The 18,051-nt window shown below is 47.0% G+C and overlaps 7 protein-coding genes across 7 annotated transcripts; 3 read left to right on the plus strand and 4 right to left on the minus strand.

Moving 5' to 3' along the window:
- Positions 1 to 207: 207 nt before the first annotated feature.
- On the minus strand, positions 208 to 2,090 carry N7487_003404 (uncharacterized protein; the record flags this gene model as incomplete). Its single annotated transcript, XM_056871151.1, has 4 exons — positions 208 to 1,396; positions 1,446 to 1,741; positions 1,811 to 1,915; positions 1,974 to 2,090. 4 exons carry the CDS (start codon positions 2,088 to 2,090, stop codon positions 208 to 210), a joined length of 1,707 nt encoding a protein of 568 aa, XP_056735935.1.
- Positions 2,091 to 3,611: 1,521 nt separating this feature from the next.
- N7487_003405 (uncharacterized protein) lies at positions 3,612 to 4,868 on the plus strand (the record flags this gene model as incomplete). The annotated part of the gene is made up of 2 exons (XM_056871152.1): positions 3,612 to 3,976; positions 4,040 to 4,868. The coding sequence occupies 2 exons, from the start codon at positions 3,612 to 3,614 to the stop codon at positions 4,866 to 4,868; spliced, it is 1,194 nt and encodes a 397-aa protein (XP_056735936.1).
- Positions 4,869 to 5,158: 290 nt separating this feature from the next.
- N7487_003406 (putative C6 transcription factor) lies at positions 5,159 to 7,658 on the minus strand (the record flags this gene model as incomplete). Its single annotated transcript, XM_056871153.1, has 7 exons — positions 5,159 to 5,703; positions 5,761 to 5,944; positions 5,999 to 6,174; positions 6,415 to 6,499; positions 6,551 to 7,095; positions 7,144 to 7,284; positions 7,655 to 7,658. 7 exons carry the CDS (start codon positions 7,656 to 7,658, stop codon positions 5,159 to 5,161), a joined length of 1,680 nt encoding a protein of 559 aa, XP_056735937.1.
- Positions 7,659 to 8,669: 1,011 nt separating this feature from the next.
- Positions 8,670 to 10,169, plus strand: N7487_003407 (uncharacterized protein; the record flags this gene model as incomplete). Its single annotated transcript, XM_056871154.1, has 1 exon — positions 8,670 to 10,169. The coding sequence occupies one exon, from the start codon at positions 8,670 to 8,672 to the stop codon at positions 10,167 to 10,169; it is 1,500 nt and encodes a 499-aa protein (XP_056735938.1).
- A 579-nt stretch (positions 10,170 to 10,748) lies between these two features.
- On the minus strand, positions 10,749 to 11,588 carry N7487_003408 (GPALPP motifs-containing protein 1; the record flags this gene model as incomplete). Its single annotated transcript, XM_056871155.1, has 2 exons — positions 10,749 to 10,943; positions 11,043 to 11,588. The coding sequence occupies 2 exons, from the start codon at positions 11,586 to 11,588 to the stop codon at positions 10,749 to 10,751; spliced, it is 741 nt and encodes a 246-aa protein (XP_056735939.1).
- A 591-nt stretch (positions 11,589 to 12,179) lies between these two features.
- N7487_003409 (uncharacterized protein) lies at positions 12,180 to 14,024 on the plus strand (the record flags this gene model as incomplete). Its single annotated transcript, XM_056871156.1, has 1 exon — positions 12,180 to 14,024. The coding sequence occupies one exon, from the start codon at positions 12,180 to 12,182 to the stop codon at positions 14,022 to 14,024; it is 1,845 nt and encodes a 614-aa protein (XP_056735940.1).
- Positions 14,025 to 14,741: 717 nt separating this feature from the next.
- Positions 14,742 to 17,924, minus strand: N7487_003410 (uncharacterized protein; the record flags this gene model as incomplete). Its single annotated transcript, XM_056871157.1, has 4 exons — positions 14,742 to 15,025; positions 15,095 to 15,183; positions 15,247 to 16,367; positions 16,524 to 17,924. 4 exons carry the CDS (start codon positions 17,922 to 17,924, stop codon positions 14,742 to 14,744), a joined length of 2,895 nt encoding a protein of 964 aa, XP_056735941.1.
- Positions 17,925 to 18,051: the final 127 nt, after the last annotated feature.

The raw sequence follows: 18,051 nt of genomic DNA on the forward strand, positions 1-18,051 counted from the left end.
TACTGCTCGGGATATCTATCACTATCATATGGGTGGATCGAACTCCGTGAATATCCAGGATCTGATAATATTTTTATTTATGTCGCGGGATTTCTTTTGATGAAGTATAGCAAATACGAAAAGCCCCCTACCTCGAATCATGAAAAGAATGAAATGAGACTGATCCCCCACGATCAATATCCAATCCCCTATGGCATGGCAATAGGATCAAACCTCATTGCTAGGGTATTCCACCTGCGAAAGGCTGCCAAAGTTTTCACTGATAGTTCGGACACTGACGAATCGGCTGACCACATTGACTGAACCAACCTTGTCGTTGGTTCCACTACCACGAGTGCCTCCGAATGGCTGCTGACCAATCATAGCCCCCGTAGCTTTGACGTTGATATAGAAATTTCCTGCGGCGTTGCTCAGATGCTTCTCCGCATAGGCTAGAGCCGCCTGATCGCGACCAAATACACTGCCAGTAAGTCCATACTCTGATGTCGAGTCCACAGTCTTGATGACTTCTTCCCATTCACTGTCCGGGTAGACGTAGATCGCCGCCAGAGGGCCAAATAGTTCACGCCGCATTAGCTCATGCTGGGGGTCTGAGACTTGGTAGAGTGTGGGATGGATGTAATATCCGTCCTCCTTGGAGGCCTTCCCGCCAACCAACAGGTTGACCGAAGAGTCTGACTTTGCCTTCTCGATGACAGAGGCCAGACGGTCGAAGGATGCTTCATGAATAACCGGATTAACGAAGTTATCGTACTGTTCCGGGTTTCCAACTTTGAGTAGCTTCGTTTTTTCGACAATCTTGTCTTTGAATTCTGGCCAGACAGACTCGGGGACGTAGACGCGGGAGGTAGCCGAGCACTTTTGACCCTGGTATTCGAAAGCTCCACGGATAGTTTGATTGACCGCATTATCAATATCGGCACTCTTGTGAACCAAGTGGAAGTTCTTACCACCGGTTTCCCCGACGACTCGAGGGTACTGGCGATAGACGTTTTTGGCAGTGTTCTGACCCACCTGGCCAAGAAGGCCTTTGAATACCTCGGTAGACCCGGTAAAGCTAATCCCAGCAAGTTCCTTGTGTGAAAGGCATACTCGAGTTACCATCTCAGGCTCACCAGGGACCCATTGTACCACATCTGGGGGCATTCCTGCTTCTAGCATGACCTTGTAAAGCAGCCAGCTTGCATGCAGAGCATAGTTTGATGGCTTCCAGATCACCGTATTTCCCATCAACGCAGGACCAAAAGCAAGGTTTGTTCCAAGAGCAGTGAAGTTAAAAGGTGATACAGCATAGACGAATCCTTCCAGGGGGCGATATTCCTGTCGGTTCCAAGCTCCACGTGCACTGATAGCGGGCTGTTGTGAATGGAGCTCGAATGCACACTGCACATACCATCTGAAAGGTATAAGTAACATCCTTTAGATATAGGTCACTAATATCTTACCGAAGTAGATCACAGATCTCCGCCCCAGCATCGATTTCTCCCTGCCAGATATTCTTGCCCTGGCCAAGCATTGTTGCAGCAATAAGCTCAGACCGGTATTTAGTCGAAACCAGCTCAGCTGCTCTTAAGAATATAGCTGCGCGATCCTCTAGAGACCGTTCCTGCCAGGAGGTTCTCGCGTTTAGCGCAGAAGCAATAGCATTCTCGACATCCTGTTCAGAGGCAGGTTGCCAGTTCGCAATCACATCCTTGTGGGAGGATGGATTGCGCTGTTCAATTGTGGCAGAACCGGAAGTCTAGAGGAGAGATAGTGCATTGTCAGTTGAGTGATTTGGCTACGAAAGGTTTGATCGCTGGTCACTTACCCCTTTGCTAATTGGTAGAGGGATATGGACGGGAAAGCTTTTTTTCAAGTCGGCAATGGATTTGGTTAGTTCAGCCCTCTCAGGTGAGAATTTGGCATATTGCTTCTACTTATATATTAGCAATTGAGACAGTAAAGCGATCAAGATAGATTGTCTGACTAACCTCTGGCTCATTCCAGAATGGAGGTTTCTTGTAAAGAGATAGAGCGGCACGCTGTCCGGACGAAACTTTGAGCCGTCGCAGCAAGATGGGACGAGAGGTTCTCATAGTGCTTAGCATGATAGGGATAAAAGGAATAAGAAGAAAAGATGCTTGTAGTTTGGTGTTTTGGGGTTGTGTTCGTCCCTACCACGTCCATCTCTTATACGATTTCTCAAATTAGCGAGTGCAATGATAAAGTAATGAACCTCAGCATGGAACCGTGGGCAAGTTCCACCTCGGTGATGCCGACCTCTGCTATGATTACACTCGTTGGTTCAAGATAGCTTTTCGCCTGGGCTTCCCCACGCCATTGGCAATCCTCGGAGCTCCCCACCGAGCCTTCCTGTTGGCCAGAAGGCCGATCCAATCTCGGACAAAGGGTCAAAGAACAATCCATCAATGGATGGATTCCGAAGATTATGTCATTTTCTAATCGTTAACTGAATGCTTACTACACCACTGAAAGCCCTGGTGCTTTGGCCTTTCGAAATGATTAACACGATATGGGCCATTACTATACGCTAATAATAGACGAAGTTATCCGCGATGTGTCTAAATAGAGGCATGGCCATGCGCAGTTTTTGTGGGAGATTCTCAATGAATTCATTCTGTTTCAACGCCAAAGAAATAAAAGAGAAGTGTAGTCCTACTGTACTACCAGTAGCTTAAGTTAGTCTTCGTTTGTTTACGTGTATATATATACCCAAACCAATTCCCTCTACCTTCATATGCGATGAGGGTTATAGTGTTAAATGGTTCCACCATTGAAAGGGTATGCCGACTAGACATAAATAAATATGAATGGAGTTCAATCGATATAGTCTAATAGCGAAACTACTTGATTTTGGAGAAGAGAGACATAGTAAACAGCATCATCCACGGGTCAGATGAATAATTGTGGAGCTTCCTAATGCCCACCTGGGAAGGTGAGGGGGGTCATCTATGGAATACAAACAATGTGATTTCTGATATCCTGAGTTCCAGCAACGCAATGTTCTCCAGACGGTTGGCCCTCAAAGATGGTGTTATCAAGCTAGACTCATAGATTGTCCTATCATGTCAAAAAGCGGACAAAGAGGGGAACTCCGATTACCACCAATTCGGCACTACAAAGCTCGGACAAGTCTACCGATGCCTTATCATCTACACAATTTTCGGAGAAAAATGACCAAGGAAGAAAAGTCCATCATCCTCGGAGAACATCATGCCTCAGATAGTAGTTCGGTTGACTGCCCAATACTCCAACTTGGGATTTAGTGCTACGTAGGATAAAGCGTCCCCAGGCTCTGAGACATAAGGACGCCATACTCGCCTCTTTCTGGCTCCATAGTATTATTTTACTGTCGATAAGTTGTCTTTCTCGAAATCACAAGTTCAGCATTGAGTAACATGAGACCGATCTTCAAATCTCTGTTGGCACGGCCGCCAGCCGCTGAGGTAAGAAATGTCTTTTTGAGACAGTCTGCGCCCCAAAGGAGGTATATCTCGGTAGCCAGAGCACATATCAATAGCTCGGCTGAGCGTGCTATGACGAAGCTACCGCCTCTAGCAGCTATGCCCACAGGTGCTTTGCTTCGATCTCTGGCATTTACAACAATAATGTCAACAGCCCTTCTCAAACCAGCAATGCATTTTATGAAACTTGTGGCCAATCCCAATGCCTTCATTTTTAGTCCGGACAGGAACCCTGTGGTCAGAATGCTCCTGCGACCGACGTTTTATAAGCAGTTTGCTGCCGGGGAGAATGAAAAGGAGGTCACGAAAACAATTCGGCATATCAAAGATCAAGGCTTTACCGGCGTTATTCTAGGCTATGCCAGAGAGATTGTCGTGGAGACACAAGGAAGAACACCTCGGCCAACAGACAATCCAACAAAGGCAGAACTGAGAGATATTGAGCTGTGGAAGCAAGACACACTCCGTACGCTGAGAATGCTCGACAGTGGCGATTTCCTTGCTATAAAGTATGTCCACAGTTGTACTCCCACATTTGCTCAATGTTGACATTCGATGCTTTTTTTTTCCAGATATACCGGAGCGGGTCGTATCGCAGTCGATGCGTGTCTCGCAGGGGAAGCACTGCCTCCAAAGTCAATCGAGCTCGCAATGGACGAGATTTGCAATGAGGCACGGAGCCAGGGATCCAGGATCTGGATTGATGCGGAGCAAACACACTTACAACCCACTCTGGACCGTTGGGCCATTGATCTCATGAAGAGACACAATCGGGATGGTAAAGCACTCGTTTATAATACCATTCAAGCGTATCTCAAATCATCCCGCGAGAATGTTCTGAGTCACCTGCGCGCTGCCCAAAATGGCGATTGGACACTGGGGATCAAGTTGGTCCGTGGCGCCTATATTGCCAATGAGCCCAGGTCACGGATTCATGATACGAAGGAGGAGACCGACGAAGCCTACAACAAAATTGTTAGCTCGCTCTTGCGTCAAGATTTCCCAGTCGATGGTGACCACGGTGTCTTTCCTAAAGTTCAGTTATTTGTGGCATCTCACAATGTGTCATCCATTAGACAAGCTTATTCTCTGCATTCCCATCGGGTTCGAGATGAGATGCCAACCGTCTATGTTGAATATGGCCAATTGATGGGAATGGCCGATGACGTGAGCTGCGAGCTTCTCATTCACCGAAGGGAAGATTTACAATCAACCGACGAGAAGACTCGTTTGTCTGCTCCAAAAGTTTTCAAATGTCTGTCCTGGGGTAGCACGAGTGAGTTGGTTCAGAATCTCTACCGCCGAGCGGTGGAAAATACCGATGCTGTCCAAAGAACCGAAAACATGGCCAAAGCCTTACGTGGGGAGCTATTGCGGCGGGTGTTCCGACTTTCATCATGAAATATGAGAACATGAGAACATGAGAACAATATTTACGGCCAATCTTTATGTTATTACTCTTGTACCTAGCTTACAGAAAGTGCACAACAATCAATCCAGACTTCTGGTCATGATCCACATTGTGATCACTCACATATAGCGATGACTTGTGACCTGCCGGTGATGTCAACGGGTGTTAGCTCCAAGCCTTCTCTTCACTACAGCCCTGTCTATAGTTATTCTCTGGATGGAAATAGTATAGCATCACTAGCATTATTGAAACTAATACGAGATCTGCCCGTAATTTGACCTCAAGTAGCATTCCAGAACCAGTTCTCCGTGTCGACAAATGGGGATCCTGGAATTTGCAAGTCATCAACATCAAGCTGATCGATCACTGAAAGTATTTGCTCTGACATTAGCCCAACCCCATCTGGTTCATGGAACCAATCGAGGCCACCATGTTCATCTAAATCCGGAGCGTTCATCGTAATGTGTGAGGTTTTCGAATCAATGTCATTACCGGAGGTATCAACGCCATGGTCCAAGAGACCCTCAAACTCTCCATCATCTTGGGTTGCTTCTAAGGCAAGGGCAGTATTCTGGGCAGGATCACAGGGCTCGTTATTAGAGCTTGGGATGGTGACAGGGATGAGGTTGATCAGATATTCCAAGCTTTCAAGCTCGCGTTGTCGAAATAAGGCTATCCGATTTTCCCTCAAACAGAGATCCTCCAAAACGGCTTTCCCAACTCGGTAAGACTCTTCATGAAATTCTTGAGGCAAAATAGCCGACACCACTTTCAGGGTAAACAAAGATGCAAAAATATTTTCAAGGTCAAAGGGAAGAAAGGTCTCTATTGGCGAGCAGTGTTAGCAACGAAGTACTCCAGGAGTCTGCGAAGACAACCCACGAAGCAAGTTCTTTTCATGAAGAACGGCCAAGATTTTCACCGACTTCTTGGCGGAGTCCACGCATGTTTCAATCAAGGTTCGCACGGATGGGCTAAGTTGTCTCGTGGAAAGGCCACCGGAAAGGCTTTCCACTCGCTCAACCACCAGAGATAGTATGAGCGGTCGGACTATGATAATAACGCACTACCAATTCGGGTCAGACCTTTAATACGACTCATCTAGGTCGGAGGGAGGTACCAGATGATACGATAAATTGAGACGAGTAGTGATTCCAGAAACAGCGTCGGCTGGGCTTTGAAACCTTTTTTCAAAAACTTCCTCCCACTCTCGGGAGAGGTCTGCCATTCGAGATAAAGCCGATTGGGCTTTGTGAAGATAAATGCTGTGTATTTTGTTGTCCACACTGTAGACATCTAGAGGATTTCGGTTAGTACTTAATCAATTTCATGTGGTCTCAATACGCGCACTATTCAAAACTCGACTCATTACTTGTGAAACTTTCACATGAAGACTGATACCAGCAGCTCTTTTAACAGAGATCATTGGATCCCAAAGATGAGCTGTCACGTCTTCATCCCGTACAGAGCTTGGGACACCCACTGATGCCGAGAATTTGATATCCATTATGTAGACCGACCACCATATATTCGTACACCTGCTGGCAAGCTTTGGTTCCAATTCGACTGGAAGGGCTCTGTGAAAACCCTCAATAAGGGCTATTCGCATTGCTTGACCTATCTTTTGTTTATGTTAGAGCGATGGCAATGATGCTGCTCATATCAAACCTACATAGCAACAGCTGGAGTCTCTCATGTCCAGCGAGTAGAGGTATAGAGCAACCAAGGCCAAAAGTTCAACGGATAGAATAGGGTCATTCCACATTTCGGTTATGTCTGGGAGCAGCGACATTGCTCTTGTGAAGTATGGAGAACAAGCTGATGACTGGCTTGTTTTTGACGCGGGCAACAATAAAGTCTCCCCAAAGGCCATGACAACCAAAAACTGAATGTACCATAATTTTGATTTCTGAACCTTTTGCTGAACATCCCCATAAAACTCATCTAAATTCTTCATAAATTCCTCGTCGTCATAGAGATGAAGGAAGTGGCCGATGTGAAAATTGACTGTATTCACAAGATAGATCGCATGGTCTTGCGAGGGTAGGGCAGTGATGTCGGCAATCCCGTTTGACTGGGCCTTTGTCCATTGGACCTGATATGCATTTCTATCTGTGATTATAGGAAGATCAAGAGGGGTGTCCGGGCACAGTGCCTTTGCCAGTGATTTCAGAATTCGGTGGGTGAAGGACCAGCTTGAGGTTGGTCCTTGGTAAACTAAAACTTGTCAGCCCTCATTCCGACAACATCGATAAAGTAACGAACACCAAACATGTTGCCGTTGACCCTCTCGCTTCACAAAGGATGGCGGTGAAACAAGCATGTTATTCTCCAGCTGATGGATTGGCTTGGATCTCGCGTCGTTGGGTTTTGGTGGCGAGAGATGTTCGTCTCCTAATTCCGGGGCTAATAAGGAATGTCAGTTTGTTGCAGATCTATGAGCGGTATGAGTGGGTATTAGGGTGCTGGGGCTCACTGGAATCTTTTCGCCGCTGAGAGTGCCTTTCTCCATCTCGGTCAATCTGACTTATTTTGCGCTTCAAGGCTACGAATTCTCTTTGAAGTGTCAAGAAATAATTCGTTGCTTCAAATGTATGGGATAGTTTACCTTCTTGAGACTGAGATGCGCCGGTCCTCAGCAAAAATACACTCTTCCCGACGTCTTCGACAGCTGTTACATGGGGGTGTTCCCGAGCACTTCACTTTTCGCGCGCGGCAATGTTGGCATCTGTATGGTGTCAGTTTGCTTTGTTAGCAACCCAATCATTATACTCACGCATTAGTGAGTTTTCTGGAAAGATTGTGTCCTTCGGACATGGTGCTTGGGTGAAGTTGGAATATGGGATATCAACTCAGGTTGGATGATAGCTGAGCGAGGAAATTAGCCTCGGGAACACTATCCGATCCATGCGGTTCTTATCTATTCTGCCATCGTACGACAAAATATGTTCTGGACTGATTGAGTAGTGTCCAAGGATAGACACTTACAGGCTGTTGGATACCTTTATTAGATTCTTGATTTAATTTGAGGAGCCTTGAACAGTTGTTTGTCTGGTAAGCTCCGTAAGTATTAACTACAGGAAACACGAGACGCATGAATGAGCATGCCAACAATTCGATCGTGGTGATTTTCGAATATCAACCTTGATATCACGGAACACTACATGCGCAGTCGGATCGCCCTTCCGATCGTTTTCAGTAGAGGGTAACTTAACCTCGGATACCATGGCCCAGAGTGCAGGTAAAAATAAATAAAAATAAAAATAGCCTTCCATTTCTTATCCTCGGTCTGTATCTCTCTATCATTTGGTTGACTGACAAGGATATTTTCGGATGTGTTTGAAGGTCGATAAAACAAGGATACATTGAGAAAAGTCTCTATAACCTTTACAAATCTGCCTTGATTGTAGAGGACCCGTTCAAAGTGACAACTTAACATAATTGGCAATGCTCGGTCACGGATGTGTTTCCATGTTGTTGCCAGGGCTGTGCGATAGCGGTGTTTTCCAGATAAGCTCCTACTCCACCTGGCCACCATCCCCCGCATTCTGCGAAGCCTATCCATAGTTTATCACTTCGGACTCAGGCTCGGGGGTCCACTCCGAGGTCATAAATGGATAAGAGGGGGATAAGAGGGGATAAGAGAAAATAAGGTCTGGGGTGATAAGGCAAAAGGCATTCCCCACAGCCCACAAGACTTAGCGCAGTAGTAATATAGACATCGGAATGCCCCTGGTTACTGGGCTCAATTCATATTCATATTCTTTATCTGCCGAGCTCACTATTCTACGATGAACAAAATCAACAAAGAGACCACCCAAGACGAAGTTCCCGACGTGGGAACTGGCGTCAGTCATAACTTGCACTCCATCGGATCTCTGAAACCTGTAACCCAGGCACAGGGTGATCTATTTGATGATGAGAATGGCGAAGTCGACTTCCGTGGAGTCTCATGGCAAGGTGCGGCGATTCTCGTCACCAAATTACAGATTGGACTTGGGGTTCTCAGTCTTCCCTCCACGTTCCACGTCTTGGGTTTCTTTCCCGGTATCCTTTGCTTCCTCGTCTTGGCCTTGATCTGCACCGTGGCTGGTTATGTATGTGGTAATGCCAGACAGTATTATCCACATATGCACAGCATTGGTGATGCGGCAGAGTTGCTCTTTGGCAAAGCAGCACGGGAAATTGTTGGTGTGATCTACTATATCTATGTCGCCTTGGTCGCTGGTGCTGGGATGCTCGCGGTATCGGTCGCTCTCAACGCTGTATCTAGCCATGCAACATGCACCATGATCTTTCTCGCTGTTGCTTGTGTTTTCTCGTTGGTTGTTGGTACCGGCTTTAGGTCTCTGGAAAAAGTGTCCTGGATCAGTTGGGTGGGTGTGGCTGGGATTATCGCCTCCGTATGGGTCACCGCAATTGCATGCCTGACTCAAGATCGACCAGCTGCGGCCGTACCAGATCAGCCTATCAATCTCGATATACGCGCCTTCCCGAAGACTACCTTCATCAAAGCAATGTCTGCAATCGCTAATCAGCTATTTGCTGTCGGCGGATCTGGAACATTCTTCACAATCTCGGCCGAGATGAAGCATCCGCACTTGTTTACTCGATCGCTCCTTTGCGGCCAATCATTCATTATTCTGACAAATATTGTGATCGCTTCTATAGTTTATGGCAAGGTTGGCCAGTACATAGCTAGTCCCGCCTTGGGGTCGGCTGGCCCGCTGATCAAGAAAATCGCTTACGGGATTGCCCTTCCAGGCTTGTTGGTTACGGCTGTTCTATACAGTCACACTGCGGCAAAGTATTCATTCGTGAGAATACTACGTGGTACGCGTCATCTACAGTCAAACACAATGGTACACTGGGCTGTGTGGATTGGATCTATGACTGTCACGGTGGTTTTTGGCTTTATTATCGTCGGTGTTGTACCCTTTTTCGACGACTTTCTGAGTCTGGTTGGCGCACTTTTCAATCCGGTATTCACGAACATTATTCCTGGCTTTATGATGCTCTTCTTTATTGGAAGGAAGCCAGTTAAAGCATTTGAAGGAAGCCTGTCTTCGAACATGGACAATTCAACATCAGCGAATCATTGGTCCGTCGATGCGTTTAGGGCCGCTAAATGTGGCTGGAAAAATGCTATCGGATTCGCATTTGCATGGTTTATGATCATCACAGGTGGTTTGATAATCGTGGGAGGTACCTATGCAACCACCCTAAGCATTAAGAACGCTTACCGTGATGGCGAAATATCAGGCGTCTTTTCTTGTGGTGATAACTCTTAGATACCTTCTGTGAGCTGCACACTGCAATGATCCCATTATGTCGTCGGAAGATATAGTGGAGTATGGTTTTCTGGGAATACGGAATTGTTTTGTATGACTACAAGAATAGTACCTAGTACCTAGTGATCGGACAACTTGAAGAACAACGGATTGAACATGTCTCTGTCTTACAGCCTAGAGTTCTACGTATTGATATTGATAGGTCATTTGATGGAGAGTATCCCGCGGCTAAGCGAGTGGAAGTTGTCTAAGACTGGGTATTTATTAGTCTCCAGTGGCAAATATGCTGCGGAACTCTAGATTAACAGTTTCAGACTGGCACGCTCCAAGGGATAGTATAATAATGTATCCAAGTTAGTTGATATCTGAGGTTAGCGCTAGTCATATCCGAAGTACGTAGCTTAGGCGGGAATAAGTAGTCGTAGTCGTTCTCTGCAATTTTAACCTGCCTTGTTTCGCCGTCAACATACTACAACCTTTATTCGCTGTGGAAAAGGGGACAAAGAGAAAAAAACAAATGATTGCAGTCAATGGATCATTCAAGGTATAAACAAGAAACATAGCGATCATTAGAAATAACTATAAGAAGTTGCCCTTTGTAAAACGTGTGTTATAATCCGCGGCCTTCTTTACCATCTCTCGGCGCTGGGCGCTAGATATCTTTGAAGCAACTGCCATATCCTTCTCTCGATCAAATGCGCGCGCACTTGGATCATCATCTTCTTTCTCAGCCTGATTTGGGTTCTCTAAGCGAGTGTTCTTCCCAGTCATGTCCTACAACAAAAACACTTATATTAGAACAAATCAATGAACACGGAGAGGATGAAGTATGAAGTGCCGTTCCGAGGGAAGTATATGCCAAAAAAAAATTACCTTGTATTTCTTGATTTGGTCCTCCATCAATTTCGCTTTTGAAGCACCTTTGTTGTCCCCGGGCTGATTGGTTGAAGCAGCAACGCCCATAACTGCATCCTGTAGTCGTCTCATTCGCTCCTCTGGAGTCTCCACCCATGAGGAGTCCATGTTCTTAGGCGCCGTGGCTGATTTGCCTGTATTGAACTTGCGATTTCGTAGTTGTGTAGGGTCGACTTTGGAAGACCAGTCGGAATGGGAAGGAGGTTGCAACATCCATTGATCTCGCTGGCTTTCTTTTTCCACTGGTTTAGGTATATCAGGAGCCGCAAGCTCTTGCTGCACATGATCTTTCAGTGGACCAGACGGAGGAAGGCTTGGACCGAAATCATCATCGTCGTCGTCGTCATCGTCATCATCGTCATCTTCTTTGCTAGTTTCACTGTGTGCTGCGTCGGCCTGAGGCGGAGGGAGAGAAGGTCCGATTACCTTCCGCTGCTTCGAGACCAATCCGGGCTGAAGATCATCTGTATTCCCATCAAATTTCCGTTTTTCTTTAGAATCCATTGTTGAACTAGACGAGATATGTTAGGAAAAAGAAGTCGAGAGAAGTCGCGAAGGAGAAATGGCTGGATCTCTTATCGGAACTTTTCCCCCTTATCGTGTATTGTAATATTGTAACAAAGCTGATGTCATCAGAAAGGTACGGGAACCTATTGGTCCACTTTATTTTGTATGGAGACCTATGTACATCTGTAACACAGTAAGCTTCACTTTGGTACAACAAATACCATATCTTGAAACATGTATCCATGGATGTGTGTTCAATGTTTCCTCCTTCGCAGCCCAACCCATTCAACCCATTCAACGCTCTTATACCTTGTCCTCTGTGATATAATTTCAACTTCCCTTTCTTTTTGACATGCATGACTAACTGATACAATACATCGGGATACGCCCTGTTTTTTTTTGGGTATCTCTCACATCGAGACCGCTTTTTCGACCCCGCATGGCATGCTCATAAACAAACACACCGATAAGACCCAAAGTGTCTTAAATCAACTGATTCCTCCCCTCCCTTCCGATGCTTATTCTCTGCCGACCACCTTCATATTCAATAGCATGTTCAGAGCTGTCATAGATTTCGAGGATTAGACAATGGGCCATCCCCCAGAAGCACATGGGAAACTTGACATGCCCACGGAGAATGGAAGGGAGATCTGTCAATCTACAGACAAACTTCAAGATCTGACCACTCCTAACGAGTGTCAACCACTTGGATCTACACTTTTACAAAGTCAAGCATCACCCAGGGTCCCTCGGAGATTCGTGGTCCAGCCCATCGAAACCCTATCGCGAAGCTCAAACGTCCAACGGCCAGCTTTGAGCGGAGCAAGTCAACCCGCTCTATCAAAGCCCGAAATACATTCAAAAGAACCCAGTGAACATCGACCAATCAGAAGATTTCTACCTGAACCAATTGAAACAAGCAAAGCTAGTAATAGACGGTCTCTTTCGACTTCCGAGGTACACGAGAGAAATTCTGCGTCACATAGCAAACCATCAACGGCTCCAAGAAGATTCAAACCCGACCTGATAGAAACTGCCACCCACTCGGTTCGAAAAGGGAAACCTGTCCGGTTTCCCCAACGGCACAATGCTGTGGGATCTTCAGCACCCGATACAACCATTTGTCCAGACACGGCATCATGGTTAGATCCAAACCCCCATGCCCATACTTATCTGCCATCCGAGTCTCAATTTTCGTATGCCAATATCCTGCGCCGACAACAAGCCCGCAGACACTCATTTCGAGTCCCAGATCTTCCATCGATCCCCTCTGATAGCAGCGAAGAATCTGATAACTCCAGATCGCATTCAGCGTCCACTTCACCGCCTGGGCCTTCCAATCAAGCGACACGAGACTTACACACGAATAACCTACCTCGTGAAATCTGCAACGAAGAACTCTCGGAATTCTTACTCTCTATTGCTGCTCGATCCGCGCAGATCGAGCTGAAGGAGCAGGCATTGGCTGCCTTTCCCAACGAACAAGTGTACGAGCCTGTTGATCATTTTGCCATCGACGAAGATGATGGAGATTCCGACGATTATGATATGTCAATGAAGTATCATCATCTCAAGTCTCGACGACAATCTTCGGCAGATTTGTCCTGGGAACTTGAGTACATGCGCCACCACAAGGAGGAGGCTGAAATGAGGATACGGGCTATGGGTGCCTCTGGACAACCTAAGCCTTCATCAGAGCACAATAAGAAGCGCAAGAGCCCACCCATGCTTGGCAATGACATCGTCATTCCACGAAGCGCCTCACCCGAGGGAACAATATGTGAGCACTCCAGTACCGATGTGGCTTCTCGTGACGTGCATGATGTTTGTAATGGCTGCGGGGACCTGTGGTACGCATCCCCTCCTCGAGGCAGCGGAAAGGGTGCTGGTCTTTGGATGGGCACTTGTTGCAAGAACGAGGGCCAAGAGCGAGAAGTCCACGGCCTCCTACCTGGGATTGTCACCCCCATGCCTCGTATCGACGAGGCTGGCATTAGCATGGGACTCAGCCCATCTCCTTCCCATACACATCTGGATCGTCTCGCAGCTTCGCCTGGAAACCATAGTTCCCGCAAGCCGGCTAGCCCTAATCTCCAGAAAGTCATCGACTCCGAATTCCATGATGGATTTGTGACTCAAATTTATAATTACTTGTCTCTGGGTTACCCGTGCCTTGCCCGTTCTTATGATTACGAACTCAGCCGAATTTCGGGCATCTCCGTTGAGGATCTTCGTCGGGACGACTTGCAAACTGACGCTAGAGGCTATGTTGTAGCCCCGGAGGCGAATAATCTTGCAGATGCCTGTGCACGATGGAAAGCTCTCCGTCTATACATTCGGGAATGGGCGAGGCAAGAGCCTGGCATGGCTGAAGAAGAAACCAACCTTGAAGCCTGGGGACTGCCAGAACGGAGAGGTAGCTGGGCCATTTGAAATACTTGGAAGACCTAATTTGTATGTTATGATTGAGAAGCGGGCATGTGTGATATAGACGGGTGCATATTAAATTCACGCAATACTGTGGCTATTGGGTCTGGCGTTCTTGATTTTTTATTTTTTATTTTTCGGCAGGCTTGGAATTATGCACGTGGAGCATTTCTTATGATACTCTACTACAGGGACACTATTGTGTCCGACGATGGATTTTATGATTTTTAACTTGATCGAGAGAGTGGGGAGCTAGTTTCAATTACAATTGCTCCAATATCTTGCTTTCTCTTCCTACTCCACTATAACGATATCAATAATTCTATGGACACAAATCAGGGAATAGGAACGGGATTATATAAAAACCTTTTTATAAGTTAGATCTTTTGCAGTAACGTGAAGGATTACTATATAGGTAAATTGATTAGTTAGATTACCTAGTATATTTATAACCTAAGCAGGGTAGCCACCCACCCAATTGTATTAATTTCAAATGTAGATATCTCAACCAAAACTCCATTAAATTGAATGCACTAAAATCAGCTATCTAGCAGGGCATCTATTCAATTTATGCCCTACCTCTCTGCACTCACTACATCTTGGTGGGGCCCGCATACGTGGTTCTAAAGCCAATCCATCATGCTTAGCAGTAGTAGAGGGAGGTGCTCCATCTGCTCTCACTAGTTTGTGATATGTGTCACCAAAACCCACTCACGTGTGATTCTATTGCATGTTTCCCTTTCGAACCCTCTCATGAACGATGCCCGGGAAAATCTTCTGCTCTGGTAGACCATCTGTCCCCCCAACTCCTGCTCCGAGAGCAGGGCTGCCATTGGAAGAGAACTCACCCGTTCCAAGGCGAGGTGATCGAGCTAGGTATTTCGATGGAGTCGATGGGGAGGTAGCCATCTGGTTTGGAACATGAGCCTCGCTGGGGGAGGCATCGATAGTGTTGGCTGCACTTGAACCTAGCTCAGACCGCGACTCGAGTTTCTGTGCGGACTGATCTAAGAAGGGGTGGTTTTCAATGTCAGTCTGCCGCGTAATTCCTGATCATTCCTTCGAGATAGATTTACCATGATTCGAGGACACCACCTCCCCTGGTGGACCTGGAGCCAAGCTCTTCTGCTCTCCGGTCCCATTGCCCTCGGAGTATCGCTCGATCCTAAGAAAACGATGTATGGTTAGCCCCATTTCCTTAACGCGAAAGACATCATGAGCAACTCACAGGGACAATTCTCCGAGCAAAGTCTCATGTCGGAATGCCTCGCGAATATCTGGTACATTGCTCTTTGCAACATTATTGCCAGCGGTTCCAGGAATGGAACAGTTCGAGCCGAGCCATCTTTGTTTCAGGGAGAGTTCAAATCCACTTTGGTCAACTGAATGTTTGGCGAGTTCGCACATGTCAACTGCGCTGAATTTGTAGATCTGTGCTGCGACTGAGTATTCCTCGATGAGAGGCTCCTTTGTGAATGCAAACTGCAATGGATCGTCGGTGGACAAAGACACATTGAGTCCTCGTTTGAAGAAGGTAGCGCAGGGGTTCTTATCATACGTGAGGAACAAAGCGTTGTTACTAAGTGGTGACATAGCAATGCCGATCTGATCCAGGTAGTAAAGGTATTGCAGGAGAGGTACCTTGCGCAGCAAGATACCATGGCTGATGCTGTGGCAGCAGAGGAAGCCGACAGCCAGATGATCCGGGTCGCCTGCCTCTCCGCAATGAGGCCGTAGAACAAATGTGTTGAATCCTCGGCGTTTCCGCCAGTTGTTGAGGGAGGCAATGTTGGCGAACATGAAGTATAACCAATAAGTGTAAGGGGGATTCTGTTTGGTGTTCCACTCTCGTGGGATGGGATACTTTCTGTACAGCCGGCGCTCGGGCTTGCTTTCGTCATCCACACTGTCGAATCCAACAACTCGCTGGAGGAAGATGTGGAGTTTGGGATGACTAGAAGGATCCTTGGTCACTTCAAACAACGGCTGGAAGACATTGGTGATGACTTGTTCATAGTTCTCCATCATGCCGCTTGCTTTGTAGACATCATAGAGACGAGGCACTTGAATGAGCCAGCGGACATTAGGCGAGAACAACTTGTTGTCCACCACCCAGGCCGCAAGCTTGTCCCATTCCTGAATGGAACGACCGTAGATCGAGATTCGCCATTCCACCATTTGGTATTTGCTAGATTCCAAGTCTGAGATCACTTCCTTGGTAATCTCTGCAAGGTAGCGACCTTTGATGTAATTGTCTGTTTTGAGGAAAATTTCACGCAGTCGGGATTCTCCAACCGGATTATACTTCAAATTAAATTTGTCAAATCGGTGGAAAGAGTCGGTGTGTGCCTATGAAGTCTGAGTCAGTAATAGTAATAGTAATACCTGTGGCCTAAGAGTGAGCGTAGGGGGGGGCGAGCAAATACTGATATTTTCAGACTGCATCTTCCTTCATCTATAGACTTTGACGAATCAAAGACAAGGGATGTGTTATGAGGGACTTACGTGCATATCCAAAGTATCAATACTCAAGTCATAAGCAGTCAAGTTGATACTCTCAAAGACCTCTTTCAAAGTCAGATGTTTTCCATCTCGGAAAAGAACGACTTCGTCCGGGGACTTTCTCATCTTGCTCTTGATGAAGCGAAGAAGATGCTTCTGGTTCATGCATGCCGAATGATGAACGTGGGTGTCCACCTTGCGCACGTTGTAGAAGTCCCTATGAGGGACCTTCTTGCTGTCTGCCATTTCCTGGTATTCGTTAAGCAGCGTATACAATTGGAATTTGCCCTCCAAGTACGACAGCCGCTTGAACGCAAAACTCTTAGCAGGTCCATCGGTCGACACATCCACAACAGCGTCCAGATCCATATAGAAATCACGCAACGAGGGAATCTGGACAACAGGTGTCTGCTGGTCAGCAGCAGCCTCAGAATCAAAGACCTGGTATACACTACTGCCATCCAGCCTGTACGTCCACGATGATTCTTTGGGCAGAGGCATCAATTCCTCCATGTCAAAATCCTCGCCAATGTCTTGACCCATTTTCCTCTTCTTTCCTCCAAGGTCAGATGGGTCACCAAGGTTGCCAGGTTGGTATTCTTTGCCGTCATCCCACGCCGGTTCTGGAGGCGGAGGATAGATCTCCCAGTCCGGTTGGTCCTTTGGGTCATTGCCGGGTCCCTGCAAAGAAAGCTCCATGTATTGAGATCTCAGATCAAGTAGTTTCTTGATTTTGCAGTAGATAGCATTCAGCTCAGACGTCACAGCATCACTGCTAGACGCAAATCCACTAACAACCTGAGGGCCCCCAATCCCCACACCGGCGCTTTGCGGATTCTCCACCGAGTATGGTCCCTGTTCAAGGGCAGCCCCTAGAAGCGCCGCCTGGTTTCGGGCAGAAAGGTTCGCCTCATCTTCATCATCTTCGAGGTAATGGGACGCAGAGGGATCGGGCTCATTAGCGGACTGCAGGCGTAGTGTCGAGGGTTCGGATTCGAAGACCATAGATCCCTCGCGAGAGACCCGGCCTTGAGTGTTCATCGGGTCCGGGAGGTTGATCGGTGAGGCTTCCAGGTGTTCGGCTGCTGAGCGGGCTGAGGCCACTGGGCTCAAAGGCAGGTTGGTGTCGTTCCGCGCGGATAACTGATGATGTTGGTAGAAGAGTCTTGACTCGGCGTGACTCATCGACTTCTCATAGGCATAGTCATAGGTGGCCGTTTTCTGCTGTTGATCTCTGGGCAAAATATCCTCTGCGGGCTGATCTAGGGCATTGGGGCTTTCATGGAGAGGAGAGTCCACGGGACCCTTGAGAGTCGGAGATAAAGTAGTTGATTCATCGTTAGAGGAACCAGCGGCCGAGTTGGCATTCCGACTGGAACTGAGATCGGATTGAGGAGGTCCCATGACTGCTTTCCCCCCCTTGCTATATCTTGTGTGTACCTTGTATAACTGAGGAAAGTCAATAACTTGGCTTGGGGTTTCACACCCAAGTCAACGTGATTTCAAATGAAGAAAGTAATTGAATTAGAAT

Source organism: Penicillium crustosum (genome assembly GCF_028827405.1).
Source record: "Penicillium crustosum strain IBT 35664 chromosome Unknown utg000001l_segment0_segment0, whole genome shotgun sequence".
Lineage (NCBI taxonomy): Eukaryota > Fungi > Ascomycota > Eurotiomycetes > Eurotiales > Aspergillaceae > Penicillium > Penicillium crustosum.